Here is a 23186-nt window from a genome sequence, read left to right as displayed (position 1 = left end):
AAACTGCGTGCAGACACTGCAGTGGCAGGTCAGAGATACCTTTTCAGAACTTCTCATGTGGGTGGCACAATCAGTGCTGCAGGCCCACTAGTAGCATTTGACTTACAGGAACTGGCACACTTAGTGCACTTTACTAAGGACTTACCAGTAATCCAAATATGCCAATCAGGGATGACTAATTGCAATAACAAATTGTACAGGGAGCACTTGCACTTTGACACTGATCAGCAGTGGTAAAGTGCCCAGAGTATCTAAGCCAGCAAAAGCGAAATCCAGCACAGCATCAAAAATACAGGAGGTAGGGGCAAAAAGTCAGGGGAAACCATCCATTTTACTTTGTGATGAGACACTAGGAGCAGGAATAACAATTCTGACCAGTCTCTCTCTACAAGTTAACGTGGATCACAAGTTAAACTACCTGAGATGATGAATAACCCGCTTGACCCAAAATTGTGGACTCTTTTTGCAAATGTTTTGCAAAATTCCATGGAGTTTTACCCACTAATATGCCTCCTACTCTGAGCAGTCGCAACTGTGGTATTATGGCTCCACTATACTTCCCATTATACAGACATTTTATTGATTTGCCTATAACTCTGGTACCCCCTGAAGGAGTTGCCCGAAATTATGTGCCTAACTTATGCAGCAAAGAACTGGCATGCCAATTTTTGTGCCGTCCATTTGCAGTGGAAAACAGTTATGGATGGACGGGGTTAAAAAAAGAAAAATAAGAAGAAAAAAAAGATGTTTTCCAAATATAGTTCGCAGAGTAATTTTGGTCACTGCTAAATGAAAAAATGCTGAATAGGTTTATGTCAAACTTGGCATGAATGTAGAATGATAATTAGACAGTGAGCTTTTCTTGGTCTGGTCCATTCATTTCAGTAGTTTGGGAGATATGACCATTTGAAAAAAGTGCTTGTGGGTTTCAATAGGTTTATATTTTGCAATCCTTCACAGACGAAAAGGCTTTTTAATGTATTGACCATAGAACCATTTGATGAATATGCATGGAATTTGGCAGACACTTAGCGGGCTTAGCCCACGTTTGGTATTTTCAAATGCAGATGCATCAATGGGGTAGACACTTAACTCGTGGTGGGGGGTGCTTTTGCTAATAATGGTGGCCCATGTGACATATCTGCAAAAAAAATGAAAGAACTTTATAAGAATGAGTTTCCTACAGGTATGCCAAATTTGTTCCAACCAGTGAGGAAGCAAAGTTAAGGATGAGGCAATAAAATGTTCCTTTACTAATCACTTTGGTTCTGTTTGACAAATCTGCATGTACTGCGATAGGCAGTTTACATGTTACACCGAGTGTAGATATTTCAGCATTCGTTCAGATCTAATAAGGAGGCAAAACTTAAAGAGGGTGTGTGGCGGAGTTTACCTGATGATTTAACATGGGACGTGGGTATTTGGTTTCCTTAAGATTTTATTTGTGTATTTAAACACAAATGAGAAAACTTAAGCATGTAAAATTGAGCCTCTAGTAATGCTTTCCCAGTTTCTCAATTATCTTTCATGTTAGCTCAGGGTCCAGATCCCGTAAGTCTCATAGCCAATTGCCTTGCCAGAGTATATTACACCCTATCCACCAGGACCCCATCATCAGACCAGGATTTATAAATCACTTCTTCAGGTCTCAGATATAGAGACTTAAAAGGGCTGAATACCTCCTTTCCATGATTTTGCTGGAGTTATGTTATGTTTTTGTTTTTTACATTTTACAGCGTTTTATATAGCGTGAACTTGACCCCAAGGTATTGAGTATCAGAGTGCTTTACATAGTACCTGTTGCATTACATGAGGACACATTCATTTTTTGTTAGGCACGGGGAGATTAAGTGATTTGTCCAGAATCACAGGATCTTCAGCGTCATTGCCAAGACTCAAACCCAGTTCCCAAGATTCAAGGTCGACCGCCCGAGCAGTTAGGCCATCTCCTCTCCCAATGTTGGAGAGTAGCTAGCATCTCCAGGTCTGCCAATGATTTTGCCAGGAAGGGAATGAATTTGGCATGCTTAAGGGGAAATTATTTAACTTTATTATGGTTGTGATGTCCACAATGAGCAAGGTCAATATATGCCTTCATGCCTGGGGCATGGCGCAGAGTAAAATGAGATTCTTCTGCTTGGAGATATTTTCAAATGCAAAAACAGCAATTGGTGGACGGAATGTTGCACAATGGCAAAACATTCACCCCCATTCACAGATATTTTCAAAGCATAATCACCTCTTTCCGCTGCTTCATCAACCTCCTTTTTTTCTAGCTCTATCTTGACAAATAGTAAGGCAAGACAGGATCTAAACGCTAATGAAATTTTGTGACATATCAAGCAAACATTCAACATTTTTTTCATTTGATAACATGATGTCGAGAGCAGAAGGTTCCAACAATTGTGTGTGGCCTCATGTTGTTCAATATTTTGCCCTGGTAACATTAGCGGACACCATACTTTACAATCCGATGTTCTAGTCATCTGTCCTGCTTCTTACAAGATGCTTTTAATTCTGGTTTCATATTGTTCAAAGGAGCGTAATCTCTCAATGGAGCCCTGTTCTTTCCTTGGCAAAAAACCACAAGATCAAGGTCTCCACAACTCAACTGGTGAGATTGCAATCAAGTTTGTACAAAATGCTCAAGAAACTTAAGAAAAAACAGTAACACCAAGATCACATCTGTTGTGATTAATGCAGTAAGTGGGTAATGACAGGAATACTTTCGAATTACTGCCTGCTACGTCCTCATTACATAATTACAATTAATAGGTGGCATTATAATTCCGATTGACTCCAGCCTTAGCAATACATTTAGATGGGTCTTTTTGGTGTGCTTTGGTTTTAGGTAGTAGTCAAGGGTAGGGGCCTACTTTGAAAAGCTTGATATTGTCAACTCAGTTGCTCTGTACATTTATATTAAACTCTAAATGTTATAAGCTAGATTTCACAACACTATAACAGCATGGTTACATGAAGATCACAGTTCAACACAACATCATATTTAGGAGGACTCTTAAATCAAAACAGAGAAGAACTGACAAACATAACACCTTTATATATTTTTCCACTGTCGGACGCAATCTCACACAATTCTGTTCCATAATGTGAATGGTGCTCGGTAAACAAAAACATTGCATTGGGAAATGAAAGTGAAGACATACTTCAGCTTTGGACAGTTCACGCCGAGGGCTATGAGAGAGGCATCGGTAAGATTGTTGCACCCAGAAACACACAGCGCCTGCAGGTCGTTACATCCTCTGCAGACCTTAACAATCCCTTCATCGGAAAGAAGCTGCAAACACAAAAACATGATTGTCTCACTTTAGAAACGTCTATTTCAGCAGAGCATACAATCAGCAGCAGTCTCGAAATCAATTCAATGCCAGAGGGTACAGGATTGGAAGCACAACAGGTCTAATTAGTCATCAAAAAAGACTCAAAATCTACATTGACTTTATTGCCACACTATACTGTTTCGGGTTATTGCATGTGTTTTTGAAATCTAATATCGAGAAATGCACCCTCATGAAAATAGATAAGAATAAGAATAAAAATATTAAGCATTGCAGAGCGTGGGAGAAGAGTAACATTAGAGCATCTGGGACCACAGGAACAAGTTGTGGGAAGAGAAAGGAAACACATGAAGTTTCCATTTAGCAACGGAACCGAAACAAGGCTTGGCAAAACCAATACCATGTTTTGACATCTGTATGGTTTATGAAACATGCACAGAGACACACACTATCCAGGCACCCAGTGATTCAGCAAACAATTCTGCACATATGCAGAAAGAGCATTATAGGTAGCTATGTGTGTTCAGTGGTACCCATGCAAGCAGGCACCGGGCACCAATTAGCGTTAATGACACAACCAGTAATGAGCAGAACATTCCAAGTTGGTGGTGAGCCTCAATTGCAACAGGCCTTAATGAACATTTATGGCCCGTGGCAGGAATAATCCTCAAAAGACAGTGCATTGATGGATAAATGGCTGAACAAAACAAGAAGGGCAGATGACTGCTTGGATGAGGTGAAAAAAAAGAAAAAAAAGTGGTGTATGGATCTCTCTATCTGCTCTAGAACGGAGTGTGCCTTGCACCACGACTCACTCATTTATCCTAAATTAAAATTCAGATCTGCACAATCATTCGCAAATCTTGAGAATATTCTGATTGGCTAAATAATCCAATAATCATTAAAGTTAGTCTCCTGATTTTGCTGGACCTATCTGCCGCCTTTGATACGGTGCCCCATGCTCAGTTGCTGTCTAGGCTGGCAGAGGTGGGGCTGTCGGGCACGGTCCTTGCCTGGGTGTCATCGTTTTTGTCGGATCGGATGCAGCAAGTATGGATGCCACCACATGCTTCGCTACCCAAGAAGCTCACCACTGGGGTGCCGCAGGGTTCGACTTTAAGCCCTCTGCTGTTCAACGTCTATATGACCCCGTTGATCTATCTGGCTGAGCAGTGGGGAGCCAAAATAATGGCGTATGCCGATGACACGCAGCTGCTGTTCACTTGGCCAAAAGACTGTTTGGATGCCCGAGTGGTCTGTACCTGTCTGTCCCACGTCTTTCGGTGGCTTGCTTTAGCCCAGCTTAAATGTAACGAGGACAAGTCAGAGATGTTATTTTATGGTAATTTTCCCGCCAATTTCAGGGATCTCATTTGGCCGACTGATTTTCCATGTCCTAGCTCTTTCGGAGGCCCGGCCAAAAACTTGGGGGTATGGTTCGGACAGGACCTTAAGTTTGAAGTTCATTTAAAAAAACTTACTGCGACCTGCTTCGCGACCCTCAAGTCACTTAAGAGGTTCTTTCCGCTTCTCCAAAGGGAAGCGAAAGAGACTGTTTTGCGAGCTCTGATCCTGACTAGGCTTGACTATGCCAATGCTCTCTTCAGTGGCCTCCCCGCTTACCTTATAAAAAGAATGCAGACCATTCAGAATGTGGCAGTGCGACTTTTGTTCCACCTCCCGAGAAGAACCAGTGCACACGCTCATCTCCGAAAGCTTCACTGGCTCCCAGTGGCACATCGCATTGTGTTTAAATCGCTGGTCCTGGCCTATCGTGCCTTGCACCAACTTGGGCCACAATATCTGCATAAAAGGTTTACTTTGTATACCCCTCGCCGTGCTCTCCGTTCGGCCAATCTGCATCTGTTGACTATGCCTAAAGTCAGATACGCAAGATTGGGTGGTCAGTCTATCTCTGTCCAAACTGCTCGGTCTTGGAATTCCCTGCCGCTTTCGTTGAGAACAGCATCCACATTGGCGGGGTTCAAGAAAGGGTTAAAAACACATCTTTTTAATCTCAGTACTTAATTTTCTCTTGGTTTGGTTTTAGTTAATCTCACATATCGCGCCAGGATACTTTGCAGTAGCAGAGCGCGTTACAAAATATTTTATAACATAACATTATAACATATAACAAATGAGTTTTCAATCTAAGAACATTTGCACAAAGGTACTTAGATCCAAAGTTATGCTAGAAATACTGAACTACAAATCTCAGTATTTCTGTGGGATAAAAAGCCACTATTGACTGATGGCACCATGCGTGACGTAGAGGCAACTGACAGCAAGTGTTCTGGGCACTTAATACACAGCTATAGTTATTATCCACAACAATAGTCTTTATTTTGTGGACACCAGAAGCTGAAAGGCGTAATATTTATGTTTTAGTTGTTTTGGACTCCCCAACATATTGATGGAGGGTATTAACTTCTGTGGGAGGGGCAGGAGTTTGGGGATTGAAGCATTCAATTTATGGATAAAGTATGACACATCTGGGTGAAGACCCTGAAGAGGAAGGATTCATTGTCATCAAAATTATTTTGTGGGCTGTGTTGGCTGAGCACAAAATCACATGTCGATGATGTCCCTTTTGACTTTCTAACGGTCACCCTCTATGTGGAACAAATGGCATTATAGTTTCATAAGAAGCTGTACTGTTAAAGTAAGGTGGTAGTCTTTCTCAGGGTTATAGGTCTCCCTAAACTTAGCACCTAAGGCGCGTACAGGCAGAAATGTTCCAATGGGAGTACTGGAAAATGGCAGAATATGAGCACACTACAGATAAATGGGGAGTCACTACAAACAAGCACCGTTCTTGTCCTCCTGAACAACAACAACGAGTCACACCAGAAGATCCCCAACACAGAATGTATACACTAGTCAAAAGCGGGTGTGGGCTGCCACAGAATGCAGACTGTAAGCAGTTTTTAACAAGGCACTGCAGTGCAAGATAACAGGAGAGCAACCACACCCTGGAAGTGTGTTCTTGAAAGCAGCATGTGGCAATCTGGGATAGGCAACATAGACCCATCCCACCCAAGACAGTCACCTGCCATAAATGATAATGAGTTGGGAAATGTAGTCCTCATGCTTCAGCTGTGTTTAAGATCTTTATCCAAAAAGACCGGAAGAGAAATGAGAAAGGCATACGAGCAGTTATCTAAATGGAGTATTATGAGTAGCACAGAATGTGCACAGTTTGCAGAATGAGTGACAGGGAGTGCATGACTGTTATGTACCATAACAAACACACAGGAGAAATATCTTGCTGATTGATGACAGGCATGGAGATGAAAACAGGACAAGCACTTCCTGTGCAAGGATGAACAGTTTGTCTTTGCCACCATACTTGTCACTGCTTGGGAAGCTGGTTTGACTGGTTGAGTCTTCTGCAAATGCCATCGCACCTCTGTTCATGTGGCCAGTGTCCATGATAGAGATAGGATTTTGCTGTGTGGTGAAGCGCTGGTAGGCAGTCATAGGATTTTGCAATAATAGTTCGTACTAAAAGTCAGACGTTCTTGGTATGATTTTCTCTTAATGTATCCTTATGTCTTCAGTTGACGTTTAGTCGAGATTGAGGTGAATATGTCAAAAGACAGGAAAAACAACACTTAAATGGTACATTAACCTTAATTAGAACGTTGGGAGCTCCATTGAAATAAGTGGAGTGATCCGGGCTTTTAATGGCCGTTAAAAGCTCGGAGCTCCAACATTCCATTGTTGGCATTCACAGTTGTTGCTGTGAACAATGGCCTCTCAGAGCCCGAGGGGATTTCACTTCCCTCGGGCTCTGTGAGGCATTTATTTTATTTGTAGAACATTCTGCCATCTAGGGGCAGAATGTTCAAATAGCCGTATAGCCCTCTGTAGCTGGGCTATACCGGCATTAAAGTTGCGCTCCCTTGTTGAAGGCCTTCCCCGCTGCAGCAGGCCTTTAATTGTCAGTATAGACCGCTACGGCAGACTATAAGGCTATACTAAAACCACACCATCCTGACTGAAAGGTGGCAAGCATGTAACAATAAAAGACTAGGTACCCCCCTACGTTACTAACTCGCAGGCACTACATCAAGGTGACCAGTACATTAATTGCAACAGCTGCTACATCGGCATAGGTCAGTACTACAAGAAAAACAATGTAAGTTAATTTCATATGTATTAGTTAAAACGAAAACCTAATGAATAAATAAATTAAAGTAAAGTATTTAAAATACACAAAAAGGCACAGTTGGACAAGAACCCACTCCTAAAAATATATTGTTAAGCAATTCAAATAATATAAAAAAACGCTGTTAAAATTTACATTAGTTTATTAAAAAAAAAAAAAAAAACGGGTTGTGCACCACTACAAAACATAATATTTGTTTAATTATTTTGTAATATTAATAAAACTATTACTATGCAAGTAACTATTTTAAATAGGTATGATTAGTTAGGAGGAAAAAGGGAGATGTTTAATTAACGAAATTAAATAATAAAACGATTGTGGTCGAAGCTGCATTATATTGAGAAAACAAATCCAGTTCGATTATGCATGTGTTTTAGGGTTAGGGAAAGATGCGTCTCTGTTTGGTACAGTTTTACGGCCAATAGGCCCTTTAACCTTGTTAATATGTTTTGCTTTTAATGTCGTGTAGTCCTTTCTTTGCCACGGAGGAAAAGAGTGTATTTCTTTCTTATTTATTGTTGAGTAGTGCTCACAGGTTCTTTTTCGACTGCTATAACTGAGAATGCTGTACTGAGAATGCGTCTGTGGTGTTATTTCAGCTTTTAGAGTGCTTTTCTTCTACCTTGCTTTTTTATGAACCCTTCATTAGCGTTCCTCCAATGCAAGCTTTTCCAGCTGCCCCGGGGTTCAAATGTACATTAATGTCAATGAACTCTGAGTGCAGATTTCTTTTTTCATCCGCTATTTTAAATCTCTGAGAATTTATCCCCCACGCCCACGCCATGGGTACTATTCTTTTTAGTTTGAATAGTACACATATTTTTGCATTATCACTCATATCATACACGTACATCTATGACACAACTATTTACCTTAGGAATGATTGCTCAGTTCAATAAGAAAAAAAGTTCGACCTCGAAAAGGAAAATATGGTCTTAACGCATACTGTAAACAAGCATTAGGAATGCATTAGGGCTCGGTTTGTTTGAGTTTGAGATAATGGCATTGTATATGGTAATGTGCACTGACAGCTGCTGATGATTGTGCCAATCGAAAGAGTGGCTGGTGTACTGTCAGCTGTTGGTGTGTGTGTGTGTTTAGTGAAAGTTGCACTGACATTGTTTGTTGTGTGCGTGGGTGTTTAGCGGCACGGATGCATGGTGGAGTTTTTTTTGGTGAAAGCGTACATTAGTGGTTGTTGGTGTTTGTGCATGGTGAAAGCATTCATTGACGGCTGGGGGTGTGGTGTTGTGTGTGGTGGTGAGTCTGTGGGGGTGAGCCTGGGGAGAAAGTGTGGTGGTGAGTGTGTTGTGGTGAGTGGTGACCAGTGTGTGGTGTTGAGAGAGTGAGGTGTGTGGTTTGTGTGTGTGCTATGTGTGTGTGGTGTATGTGTGTGTGGTGTGTGTATGGTATGTGTGTGTGTGTAGTGTTTTCTGCACACTCACACACTGCCCCTACACATTCAAACACTGCTCACCCACACACTCCCAATGTCACCCTGCATAGTCACACACTGTTTATACTGCACACTCGTTCTGCACACTCACACAATGTGCACCCTGCACCCTTACACAGGTCTCTGCACTCACTGTCACTCTGCACTCACTGTCACTCTGCACTCACTGTCACTCTGCACTCACTGTCACTCTGAATCTGCACCCTGAAACTGCACTCTGATTCTGCACTCTGTACTCGCACTCTGCATTCTCAATCTGCACTCTGCACTCTGCACTCTGATTCTGCACTCTGCACTCTCAATCTGCACTCTCAATCTGCACTACTCTGCACTCTCAATCTGCACTCTGCACTCTCAATCTGCACTCTCAATCTGCACTCTCAATCTGCACTCTCAATCTGCACTCTCCACTCTCCACCTGCACTCTCCACTCTGCACTCTCCACTCTCCACTCTGCACTCTCCACTCTCCACTCACAATCTGCACTCTGAATATGCACTCTGCACTCTGAATCTGCACTCTCCACTCACAATCTGCACTCACAATCTGCACTCACAATCTGCACTCACAATCTGCACTCTGCACCCTGATTCTGCACTCTCAATCTGCACTCTGCACTCTCAATCTGCACTCTGCACTCTCCACTCTGAATCTGACTCACAACCTGCACTCTGCACTCACAAACTGCACTCTGCACTCTGAATCTGCACTCTCCACTCTGCACTCTGAATCTGCACTCACAATCTGCACTCACAATCTGCAATCACAATCTGGAATTAAAGCCTCCTGCTAAGTCCAGGGCTGCTTTAAATGACACTTCGCTGAGAGCTTCCACTGGCCCTTCTTTTCTATTTCATTTTAAATGCACGGTGTTGTGTAAATAAAGTTGACCGTGTGTCTCCATCGCTGGACACGTAATTTACAGATGGGCGTTTCTTACAGAGGTAATTTTTAGCTAAAATGCACATTTCTGCCGAGTGACCGCAAAGTCCAGATGTCCTTCATATGCCCTTGTAAAAGCTTCACTTTAATCAACTTGTAAATGTCCACGGATAAATAAAAAAATAGAAGAATAAAGAAACATTTACGTTTATAAACACCATATTTCCTGGTTTATCGCACGAGCCCGCAAAACTCACTGCTGAATGGTGAACGCGCCCCGGCCATCTGGATTCACTTACCGAGGCACCCTGACAGCTCCTAATTGATATTTATGGACTGCCACACTCGTAACCGCAGACAAAATGCAGGAAATGCCCAACTGGAAATATATATGGCCTTTTGCGTTAAGGGTATTACAAACACGGCATCGCGAGGACCAATCACCATAAAGATGTTAACATAAAGCACTGAAAATGCTCGCGCACTGAGGAATTTTTCAAGCACGATCCAGAAACCCTTTAACAATACAGCTCGCAGCTCCGCCCCACTTCTGACGAAGTGGTGACGTCGCCGAGCCCTAAAAAGGCACCAAAGATCTATTACAGTGTGGTCTTTTAGGTCTCGCCTAGACAGCGCATGGCTGTCGCAGGACCTATAGTAAACACAATAAAGAGGGTAATTTCTCCTGTCGCTTGCCATTGGTTGATTCTGGCATTGCTCGTGTAATCAGGCTTAAGGTTGGCTTTTGTTCCGATACATCACTTCCGCTTTTCCTCTGTTTTGCAGGAAGCAGCACCGACCAACTACAGTTTAGTTCTGCTGCTGGCTGTTGCTATTCATTTAGGAACTAATTGTTTTCTTTGCTGCTCCCGAAGTTTGCACACTGCCGCCGATATCAGGTATCAGAGGCTCGACATGAGTACAAGGTTCGTTATAGATGGACACATTCATTTTTGTTAGGCACGGGGAGATTACGTTATTTTTCCAGAATCACCGGATGTTAAACGTCCCTGCAGAGAAGAACCTGGTTCCCCAGCTGTTCCCCAGCTCCGAAGTCGCCCGCTGTAGCCGTAAGGCTACATCCTCTCTCCCTCTCGTCCTATAACAAGCACATATGGGCAACCAAACACAACCCATGCGCCTTTAAAAGCACATAGCCATTTTCATGCACACAGAAGTGTATAAAAGAAGGCACAGTCACAGCAGCCCCCTCCTGTTTTTACTGCGGGAGATGATAACGAGTGAGAACAGCGGGTACCCTGCTTTCCAATTGGAGCAGCGAGCGATTCATTGATAACCATTTCCACAATAACCACTTTTCGTTGGCAGCAACGGTAGCACATGATACCACAGTGTTGCCTTCCTCCAATGTGCTCCTGGGGGAAGTGGTGGCTGTCTCCACCACATTGTCACTGCAGCATATTAATTTATTATATTATTGCATGTAATAGCTATTGGCATTGTAAGTGAAAATGCCTTTTAAGTATGTTTTTGTTTTTAAAACATAAATAAAATGCATAACCATTTACAATGCCAATTGCTTAAATACTTGCAAACGTGAGACCGACTGCATTGCAAATGCTTGTTCAAATCATTGAGGATACCTCTGTTCTTTCTAACATCCAGGTGGTCATTCTTGCACTCTTATTTCGACCCCTTTTCGTCTTATAGTAACTGTTAGGACACTTTACTAGTTGTCATTAGCACTATTGCAACTTTTAACAGATGTCTTGTGCCAGCACTGATTATTCAAGAATTAAGGTAAATGCAGATTAATTACTCCATTCTATTATTTATTTTTAGGAGAAAAGATGTCAAGACGTCAAATCAATTGCCTCTACTGTTATTTACTTTCCATTACGTAAATATTTCCCCCCTGTAAAAGTTCTGCAGTTTAGCGATGGAGGAAAGACTGTTCTCACAGATGCAATATACTCAGGTGGCCTCTAAATGCACACTGTGTGCTGACCATTCTAAGACCAGTCGTGGAGTATTTGGCAAAAGTTCTACATTCACCAAATATTTTTAGGAAGGTTTAATAAGTAATAATTTTAAATGGGATGAGGCGCTGCCCTGAATACGCAGCCCAGGGCACAAAACCAACGAATAATATGCTGAGCTAGTGCACTGAGGTGCAAATAGCAGCTTCCAATAATTCAAATGACACTATCATAAAGCACCTCTCTCAATTCAGAATTCTTTATTTCGATTAAAAATCACCCATAAAAAAGAATTACAAAACATTTGATATATAAAAACAATTATTTCCTTAAAAAAATAACAGTATAAAACATTGCCTTCATCCAGTAATCATGAGAACTAATTGCTGGACATAGGTATTTGTACAATGATAGCCCCCAGGGGAAAAGCATGTTGCAGACTAGCCTTTTCCCCTGAGGTAGTCATGTGCCAAACAGGACATGGGTGGGAAGGGGCGGGTGGGGGAATTAGCATATAAGGGTCCGGAGAGGCGTGATCTGCCTCTTCCGACCCTGTGCATCACCAGGGAGAGTTTGTTGGTAGTAAAAAAAGTTTGTCCACCCACCCTACAAGTTGAAGTGGTCAGGAAACTGGGGAGTTGTCTTTTGTTACGGCATTGTTTTGCCAAAGTTAGGACACGTTGCTGGTTTTGTAAGCAGAAGTCTTGGAGGGTGGAGAGTCACATGTGTGCTCTTTCACATCCTCGTGGGGGAAGAAAAGAGAAGCACAGGAGAAAAAGCTGTGGGCGGTACCTTGTCAGGGGACTGTAGCGCGGGGGGGCCCAGGTCACGTGGGCCACAGCAGCACTGTAAAATAACATTTCTTAGTAACAACAATAGGGGAGGGAGACCAAGAACGCTCCTATTCCCCTCAAATTAGGATACAAAACAACAACGAAGGAGCGTCACTTGTAAAAATGACTACAAAGTGGAGCAAAAAGCAAGGTCTTGACGCATTGTTATTGTTGCTTGAAAAAAACCTCAATAGGTTTTTAAGAAGGCCCTCACTCACCGACCTGGTCGGTGACATGCTTCATCATTGGGCCCCACCAGGAGTGGCCGAATACCACCCTGGTGTGCTACAACTCCAGATTACTGCGGAGCTGATATTGTGAATGTGGAGTGAAAGGTAAAATGGCCAATTGAGTCAAAAAAGTAGTTTTATTAGTTTCGCCAATTGGACAAGGTAAAAAAATTGATAGGATAACAGACACAAATTAAAGGTCCACTATTATCCTAGTGTGAGGTTGGTCAACTTGTTTCTGCCTATGTGAAGTGTTCTATCAGGCATTCATCAGGACCAGGGAGTGAATATATTTACAGTGATGAGTGTCACGGCCTCGGCGGTATGGGCGCACTAAGGCCCACCCTAACCGAGGGTCAATAATGTTAAAAATTCAAAATTTGAAACAGATTCCAAAAAGGTTGGAGTGGAACAGAGTTTATTCTGTTAAGACGTTAACATATAAAGGACAAAACAAACAACATGTAGAGAAGGATAGCATAGGTTAAAATGTATCCATTTGCATACATAGACTTGCTTGGGTGCTTTTTGAGTGTGATTGTAGTCAAACCATAAACACGAGTGAGGATCGTGGTATACTCGTGCTCTTAGCAGGTTTATCAATAACCAAGTGGAGACTTCCAGAAGGAGTCTCTAAGTGTGAATATGCTAAATAAAGCCGGGCGAATCTAGGTGAAATGCCCCTATCGATAACTTTAAACAGTGAGAAAAGCTCGAGATAATAGTTTACAGAGAATGGCAAACACACAAACAGTTAAGTGGCTGTCGGGCTATTAAAATACACTAAATTGTATCTGGGAAGACAATAGAAACGTCCTTACGGGGGTTGCTAAAATTAAGCACGTCATGGATCTCGGGAGGGGGGTGATAGCAAATTGGCACACCCTGTAGGGAGAAAAGAACAGGCTAGTACGAGCAGCAATGTCTGCCTGTATGGAAATGGTACTTATCTTAAGTTCTTTGCGATATACTCACGCCCTGAATGCTAGGCACCCGCTCGGTCCCTGCAAACGCCCTCGATAACCGGACCCGAAGAACAATAATCTCAGAGTCACTAGGGCATATATAGGTGGAGTAATCCAGAGCGCACCATTACTGTGGAGGCATCATCCAGCAGGGCTCGGGGAGGTTGACTAACGCGATCACGTGTCTGCGGCTCAGCCAATCCACGCTATGGAGAGGACAGGACCTATCAGGAGGCCTTTATTACGCAAACGTAGGGAAACCAGCCTCTCAAAGTTGTCAAAATAAAAAAGACCAAGTTAGTGACTAAGTAGTCATGTTAACGTACAAGTAACAAAACAAAGACAGAAACGTAGAGACTTCAGCCTTATGAAAATACTTATGCACGGTTAGTCTGGTCAGGATGTTAAGGCTTCACACTTTGGTGGGGAGAAACGCCGCTATTGGAACGAGGCGTTTTATGTTTAAATTGACTAGAGGCAGAAACAGTAAGCACCCATGAAAGTTGCATATGCATCTATACCGACAACCAAGGGGGTACCAGGGGAAGACAGGCAGTTATGCTAGTGAGTTGTCCGGATCACAATCACACAGCATTATTGTCTGGTGGGTACGAAGCAATACCACTAGTGAAAGAGAGGCCCAGTGTCGAGAGAAGTGCATAGGGGCCTGAACCTATAAGGGGTGTAGGATTATGTGTCAGAATAGCAGACTTCATCTGAGAGGAGGATGAGGTTCTAGTTGTGTAGCACTGAGCCCCACGGAATACTGTCGTTGAGGCCGTCTTTGTGGGTACCTAATCGGTACACCCACCTTTGTTCTTTCTCAAATAGAATCCTCTGGGTGTTCTTGTTGGCATCCACCTGTTCAATAACGGTCCAGCGCATGTCATTAGTGGTGTGGTTATGTTGTAAAAAGTGATCACTTAGTTTTGTTGTGATACGGCCACAGCTGATGTTACTGTGATGTTTGCAGATTCTTTGTTTTACTTTGCGCGTGGTCATGCCAACATAACGCAGATGGCAGGGGCAGGTTACGAGGTATACTACATTCGTCGAGTTGCAATTAGTATGAGCCCTCTGTGTCCACACTTTGTCTCGCTCAAGATTGAGTGTCTTAGTATGCGATGTGAGGTGACAGATGCTGCAGTTGGAACATGGGTAATGACCAGTTACTTTGGGCAACCCCCAAGCATCAGTCACAGATCTCATCGTCATGGGGTTGTTTGCTAAGGGGTGTGTATTTACTAAGGTGTCTCGTAAACTACGGCCTCTTTTGAACGAGAACAAAGGTTTTTCCCAGTTCCTATTATTGCTGTTCAGGATGCGCCAATGTTTCTGTATAGTTTTTCTTCACAGCATCCGAGGCCGAGCTGTAGATAGTGAGCATGTCAAAGGGATATCTCCCTGTGGTCGAGTGTTGTCTTCAAGGAGAGCTTCCCTTGGTTGGTTTCTTGCTCTTTTGATAGAACATTTTTTGGGTACCCTCGATTTGCTAGTTTGATAGTAAGGTCATTGGATTGAGCCTTGAAATCTTCTAGCTGAGTGCAGTTACGCCTAAGCCGGAGGTATTGGCCATAAGGAAGATTCTCACGCAAGGCTCTTGGATGAAAGCTTGTAAATTCTAACAAATTGTTTCTGGCAGTAGTCTTGTAATGCGTTTTCGTGGTAAAAGACTAATTTTTCTTGGAGAGGCAATACTTGGTCTCTCGGCCGGAAGACCCCGAGCGGTCTTCAGCCCATTTATTTATACCCTCGGGACGAGCCGCCCAGAGGGGTGCATGGGTGAAACGCAACATTGTCGTAGAGAGTCCGGGTGTCTCTCTACATCCCTCCTTTCTTTTGGTACTAGACCATTAACTTTTCTTAGTTCAGGGTGAGGCACATACAAAGTCTCTTAGCCGTTGACTTGGCCCCAGATTCGGCCGGAGACTATACTTCTGGCTCGGACACGGGGAGATGTGGCAACCCCAGCCGGGGTTCCTTCAGCTGACTTGTCAGCGGCGTCCTGGCCGGTCAAAGGGGGAGATGGGTTCGGCAAAGAGTCCTGATATTCAGAGACCTTCGGGTGTACTTACGCCTCCGTTGTCTTCTTGAAACTGGACACATTCCTGGTGACAGATTCTTGTCCCTTTCTGGCAGTCACCATGGTCCCTTGGACACTCACTACTACCCACACCTCCGGCTCATAAGGCGTCTGGAACTTCCATCCGGGGTGTCGGTCTTTGATCACAGCCCGGTCTCCCACTCTGAGCTGCGGTTCCTGAACTCTACGAGCCTCACTTGCCTTCTGGTTCGTCGTCTCCCTCCTTTACTGGATGGCAGCATCATCCCACTCCACGGGCATCCACGTCGGGTCAGCCAGGATACTGTCTCGTGGTGCTCGCCTGAACAGGAGATGAGCCCGAGCACACTTAGTGGTGCTATGAGTCTGACGGTACGCACCAAGGAACTGGTCGAGGGCCACTTCAGGATCTTCCCCGTTGTCCACTGCGATGCGTAAGGCACAGTTGATCGTCCTCCTTAACCTCTCCACTTCCCCGTTCGCTTGGGGTCATATTGGGGTAATCTTCCTGTGTCGCACCGCTAGGTTCTCGAGATAATCCTGGAACTCCCACACCTGGAAGGGGGGGTCAGTTGTCAGACTTGACTTCTTCTGGCAGCCCCATCATTGCGAAGGCTCGATCCAGGAATCTCTTCACTTGTGGGAAGGCTGTTGACGCTATGACTTCAACAATGGGAAACTTCGCGAACGAGTCAACCATGTCCAGCATGAGACGACCATCCCGGAAGTTCCCAAAGTCCACACTGAGATGTGTCCATGGAGTTCTGCATGGTTCTTCCGTAATCACCGGTGTTGACGCTGGGCCTCCCTCGATGATCGTGCAGGCATGCCACTGCTGCACCATCTCCTCCACCATAGAGTCCATGTCCAGGAACCAAACCTTGTCCCTCAACCTTTCCTTGGTCTTAGCCATTCCCTGGTGCCCAACATGGGCCAACGCGAGGATCCTCCTCTGTAGGCTTTCTGGGAGCACAATGAGATGTCCCCTCAGGATAACTTCTCCTTCCCCCACACTGAGCTTACTTCGTACTTGCCACAATTGTTGACGGGCATGGTTGACCTCCGGCCGGAGGATGCGGGCGCCGTCCATGAAATGGGCCCAACTGTAATTCCCCAAGGCACCCCGAACTCGGGACAGAGTTGTATCTTCCTGGGTAGCTTGGCCGATTTCTTCGAGCGTCATGGCCTTGGGACGCGCCCCTTGTGACACCATGTTAACAAACGCCTCTGTGCTGCAGTCATCCACAGACCGGCCAGCTGACGCCAGAGATTCCGGATGTCGAGACAGGTAGTCGGCAGGGTTGTGCGCCCCAGGGCGGAAGATCACCTTAAAGTTGTATCCCTGTAGCTGTACGGCCCATCGTTCGATCCTCGGTGGTGCTAGCCGGGATGAGCCGGCGAACAGCGGGAGCAGCGGCTTGTGGTCGATCACGACGCTGAATTCTTGGCTGCAAAGATACAAATGAAAGTGCTGGCATGCCCACTTGATCGCCAACGCCTATTTAGGCGAATCTTGTCTCAGTGTCGGTTAAGGCTTTGCTGGCATAAGCAACAGGCTTCCATACTTCCCGGCCATGTTCTTGAAGAAGGACCGCCCCAAGGCCCACAGCGCTAGCGTCAACGACCAGTTCGGTTCTGCGTTGTGGAAGGAAGTAGGCCATCACGGTCTTGTCGAGCAGGCCCGCCTTGATGTCCAGGAAGGCCTTGTTGGCGGCTAGTGTCCATTCCCACTTGTGGTCTTGACGCATGAGCGCCCGTAGTGGCTCGGACATGGCTGCCAGATTGGGAATAAACCATCCACAGTATGTAGCCATGCCGAGGAAGCTTCTCACCTTGGTGGGGTAGCGAGGGGTTCTGGCTGCTCGGATGGCTTCGGCCTTCTTCGGATCCACCAGGAGTCCCTCATGGGTGAACATATAGCCAAAGAAGTCGATGCTCTCCTGATAGAACGAGCACATGGATTTATGTAGAGTTAGCCCACAGTCTACTAGCCGTTTCAGCGTGGCCCTGAGGTGCGAGTGATGCTCTTTGAGTGTGGCAGAGTACACAAGAATATAATCGCTGAGGTTGATCACCCCCTGAAGCCCCGACAGTGCTTCCCGGATGGCATTTTGGAAGACTTTGGCTGCTGAAGATACTCCGAAGCTGAGCCTCCTATACCTGCGCAGGCCCACATGTGTTGAAAATGTGGTAATGTACCGGCTTTCCGGCTCCAGTTCCAGCTGGTGGTAGCTGGCGTTGAGGTCTAGTTTGGAGAACCACTTTGCTCCATTCAGGTCAGCTATGATGTCGTCCATCGTGGGGGTGATGTAGCGTTCTCTCTTCATCGCCATATTCGGGAGTCTCATATCGACACAGAGTCGAATGGCTCCTGGTTACTTGGGTTTGGGTGCCACGACCAGCGGGGACACCCATGGCGTAGGCCCGGACACCTTCTCGATGACCCCTAACTCTTTGAGCTTCCTTAGCCCCTCCTCCACTTGTGGGCGTAAGTTGAATGGCATCAAGGGTGTGGGAGGGCCACAGGTCGCATGGAAGGGTCGATGTGGAGCTTGAACGTCTTGCCTTTTAGTTTCCCTAGGCCTTCGAAGAGCGCCGGAAATTCCTTCAAAATTGCCTCCGTATGGGACTCGTGAACTTGATTGGCAAAGAAGACAAGCCCAAGGTCTTCATCTGTGTGACAGCTAAGCAGAGTCCCCTTCTTCCCCTCCGTGACATGGAATTTTGCTTCGGTGGAGTAGCTTCCACTCACGATCGTGGTCCAAATGACGCCCCGGAGAGGGAGCAGATCTGTCCCTCCATACGTGTAAATCCTTGCAGTGGATGGTGCGAGGGGAGGCCGCGATATTAGGCGATCATATTGGTCCATCACATTGAAGGAGGCCCCAGTGTCAATGAGAGCTTGAACGTCAGTACCTTCGATGGAGACGGAGTACATGGGAGGTGGCCTTTGACGGGTCACCGTCCGGCTGACGTATGACACCACGAACACTTCATCGTCTTCCTCATCCTCATACATAGGGGGGTCACTCCTGGGGTTGGTCATCTGGTATCGCTGGTGGATCATCCAGGGAGATTTGTCAAACGCACTGCGACACACTTCTGGGCCTTGACATTGCCGATCGGAACTTCCCTCCGCGGCATACTTTGGCGTTGGTTTAGCCTTCCGCAGCGGGAGCATGTCTTTCCCTTCGCCCCACAGACGGCCGCTGCGGGGTTATCTTCCCCGCAGTAACCACATGGTCCACCTGGTGGTGGTCTAGGCGCCTGGCGAGGTGTCGGGGGCCTTCTCTGGATGGCGTCCACTTTTTCCTCCTTGATCGGCGTGTGCCTGGGCGTCGGTGACGCGGCGACTGGGGTGTGCAAGGCGGCTTCCATCTCCTCTGCCCTGGTGTCCAACAGTTTGTGGGAGGGAGCTAGGATTAGAATCTCGTCCAGCGAGATTCCTGGTTGCCGGAGGATGAGCTTTTGCAGGAGTTTTGAGCAGCATCCTAGGATGATCTGGTCTCAGATATCGTCCCTCGGGTCCGTGAATGGGGGCACGTGCTGGCCAGCCGGCGCAGTCGCGAATAGAACATGTCCACCGATTCAGTCTCAGTTTGCCACGCCCTCTTGAACTTGAATTTCGACCGCCACCTCGTAGTCATCATCAGTTCCGGTATTGGGGAGCGTCTCGAACAGATCGTATATCTCTGCCCCGCCATAGTAAATGAGGAGTGATCGCTTGACAGTCCCATCGGTTTCTCTGGTCCCCTTGAAGTAGTGGTTGAGCCGCCCGACCCAGGCCTTTCATCTTGGCGCCGCCATTGCGGGGTCCGCGGCCTCACTGAAGGAGGGTAGCGGTGCGACCGCCATATGGGTGTGCACTGGTGGCGGGGGATTGACAGCGACCACTGGATTGCGCCTCCCATCTTGCTGGGCGGCAGTCCCTGCGGCTGGCGTGGTGTTGCTCATTGCGGATGGGCACAAGTGTGCGGGCGTAGGAGCGCGGCTTGCGTGCTGACGTGCAGTTCCGGTGTGCGCCTTTCAACACGTGTCCTTCACACCCTGGCGGTGTGGTGTCCCCTTGAGCCTGCAGGTGGTGTGGCGTCTCGCTCTGCGCACCTTTATCTGTGCCCCTGGAGTGTTATCAGACTTGACCCCCAAGGGATTGTGGGTCAGTGGATGGTCCAGTCTCTCTGGTTGAAAGTGTGTTTCCCTTTGTTATTTTCACCTTCACTTTCCTTGTCTTCTCCCCTTTTCTTTTCTTCAGCTGCCAATGCTTGTTTGGCAGACAGAGTCCCTAGGGTACAGTCAAAGGCCTCTTCCCTCTAGGCGTCACACGGGGCTCTCTCTCGAGGGCTTAGCAGGAAAAACAGGCAGCCCTAAGCCAGGGCCTCACTGCGCGGGGGCAGGCTGATGGATCAGAGTCTGGGCCGGCCGGCCCTGCGTGGAGCCGGCATTGGTGATAACCGGCCGCGGGGGCCGCTGCAGGTGAGGAAATGTAGGCTGGCGGGGTAGGAAGCACTTACCCCCCTTCTTCTTTGGCACAGCGCCGTCGAGCTCCGCCAGCTGAACACGCTCCCCGGTAGCACAGGAGGCGCGTGGGCGAGCTCGAGCTGGCGTCACCGTAGGCGGTAGGCACACCACAGTGGCAGACTTTCCACACCTCTTGGCGATGCGGGTGTGCTCCGCAGTCAGTCATCTTCCGGCAGTAGGTGCGGTCACCGCGTGAGGGGCAACTCGGGTGGACACTGTGCCTCTAGAGCGATGCGGGTGGACTCCGCAGTCGCTCTCCTCCTCGAGCACCACACTGCCACAGCATGCGAGGGCAACGTGGGTGGGCACCGCATGTGTGTCTCGAATTGAGCACTCGAGGATAGCGGGCATGGGTGGGGTGCGACCGGCCTCGTCGCCAATGTAGTGCGGCAGGGCCCAGGTCACGTGGGCCACAGCAGCGCTGTAAAATAACACACAGGAGGCAATACTTGGGCTCTTGGCCGGAAGACACCGAGCGGTCTTCAGCCCATTTATTTATACCCTCGGGACGAGCCCGTCCCGAGGGGTGCGTGGGTGAAACACAACATTGTCATAGAGAGACCGGGTGGATCTCTACAGGGAAGAGTGAGTTCAGGAGAGAGTGTTTGGAAGATAAAGAAAGTGAACCAGAGGAGATGGCAGGAATGCAAGAATCGGAGCGGGGTAGGATGGAGCGAGGTATGACGTTTTGGGAATGGAAGTTGGTGTAAGAGGTCAGTGTCCGCGTGATGTGCAGGCAATTGGATTGTGCCTTAGTTACAAAGTTGATGTTATTGTTTAATAAAAGTTAAATATATGCAACCATGTCCTAATAAAATTGGCCTTTTACGCTATTCGTGGGTCAAGTGTGCTTGTTGTAGAACGTTTGCTGCAGCGATCCTTCTAGTGATCTTACAATGAGAATGGGCAAACTCCTAAGGAATGCTGTCGCAATCTACTATAATCTTAAAATTTCACTTAGTTAAAACGAGGCGCACTACTTCTATTAGTTTGACCCCAAATCACAGCAATAAGTTCACAGCTTTGCACAATATATCATTTGGTCTTGACAATGTGCTCAAGCTAAGCACACAGTTTCCTGTTTAAAAACATTAGAGCGCAATGTATACATTGACTATGCATGAAAAAAATGCAACAAACTACTCAACTTTAAAATGTCGAGGTGTTGAAACGGGATCCCTGTAAATAAGTATTCACTCAAGCTGGACACTATTTGGGCGCGACGTATCAATTTTCATAACCATTTGAGTTTCAGGATGTTGCATAAAACCTAGGTGAATACATAATGGATGAAGCAATTTGATTCGAGGCTTCCGGGCAAAATAAGAAAATGTGCAACGTTGTCTTTAGCATTTATATGGCGCATAGTGCAAGTGCAATTAGGATTACCACTGCCATTTTTGCATTCCGAGGTGAAGGACCCAATTTCTAATATATCATATTGAAACTTTATATGTAGTGTTTTGGCCAGCTGGAAGTGGGCAGTGTCCAAAAACATTTAAAGCACCTCTCTCAGTCCAAGATGGTGCGCTCCTGTATCACTAGCACTCTTTGGTATTTGCCTCTATTTTTTCACCAGCTACGTTTGCTCTATGGTGGGTACAACTGTCTCTCCCCAGCATCTCTGTAACCTCTGTTATCACGAAGGGCACCTACAGACCGTTTCTGAGCTGATATGGTGGCTCCCACACTGGTCTTTTATAGGATTCACAAAGAAACCAAGTCCTGGGCATATGTTGTAGGGCTAATGTGCTTGGTTAGCAAAGCATCGCAAACAGAGAATGACAAGTGTGGTCCACAAGGGTATATATATCTTAGGTTTCTGTTATTCCTTATTGAAAAAGCAAACAACCAGCCAACATGTGTTTCACCACCAAGGGAACATATCCTGTGACTTCTTTAGGTCTGTAATTGAAGATGTTTAAGGTCTGAAATGTCGCTCTGCCAATGAGAATTCCAACCCGGCTGGTGAGTAGTACATGCAAAAAAAAAGCGTGATGAAGGTCAAAGTGGAGGGATAAACCCGAATGTCGGTCTTCCCCAGGAGTCCAGTGCGCGGAAGAGGAAGGTAAACCACTCTAACCGTCGACCTGCAAAAAGTGCGCTGCAAGCCGTCTCGACACTGGTTCCATCTACTCGGAACAGAGAACCCTACACAGTGACAATACATTTCTATAGGAATCACCTTAGTTCTTTTGTGTAGAAACAAGATCGCTTTAAGTTTATGAACATTCACCTATCTGGTAGACACAGGTATTTGTTATCCCCCTCAGCATTATTCTCTTGAAAGGGATGCATGTCCCACAGAGCAGCGTCTTTCCTGCATGGCATGACTGAACACATATTAATTGTTTTCAGCACTCTACACATTGTTGCGTGGGTTTGTAAGACGTCAAGCACTAAAGGAAGGGTATCCGGGAACTCTAGGCATCTACAGAGTAGCTGGACACTGGAAGGAACAGTTGTGGTGGCTGTTAGAACAGCCAGGTCTTCAATGTCTTTTTGAATAGAAAAAAACTGTTGGTAATATGGAAAGGGAGGAGGAGGTTCCAACTGTGAGCCCCAGGTTAGAGAATTACCGTCCTCCAGTTCATTTGTGGCAGATGCATGGAACATTCACAAGAGGAAGTGTTTTGGAGCAGAGAGCTTGAGCCAGCTTCTATAGGGTGACCCTGCTACTCAGATAGTGAGAGCCAGTGCCATAAAGTGCTTTGTGTGTTTGACAAGGCAAAATAAAAGTGGGCAATTTGGGGCCTTGAGGTGGGGATTCACTGAAGTGGAAGCTGGGAGGATGAGAACAAATCAGGCAGCAGCCAACTGTACAACATGC

General features: G+C 46.1%; 1 protein-coding gene across 1 annotated transcript in view; it reads right to left on the bottom strand.

Moving 5' to 3' along the window:
- Positions 1–23186, bottom strand: part of FBXL2 (F-box and leucine rich repeat protein 2) — a 477680-nt gene that overhangs the window by 215398 nt on the left and 239096 nt on the right. The window contains exon 10 of the mRNA XM_078688338.1: positions 3168–3298. Coding sequence (XP_078544464.1) covers positions 3168–3298 — 131 coding nt within the window. The remainder of the gene's footprint in view (positions 1–3167; positions 3299–23186) is intronic.

This window comes from Lissotriton helveticus, chromosome 4_1 (genome assembly GCF_964261635.1).
Source record: "Lissotriton helveticus chromosome 4_1, aLisHel1.1, whole genome shotgun sequence".
In the NCBI taxonomy this organism is placed as follows: domain Eukaryota; kingdom Metazoa; phylum Chordata; class Amphibia; order Caudata; family Salamandridae; genus Lissotriton; species Lissotriton helveticus.
Note: the sequence above shows the minus strand (reverse complement) of the source record. Positions and strands in the feature narration are given on the sequence as shown.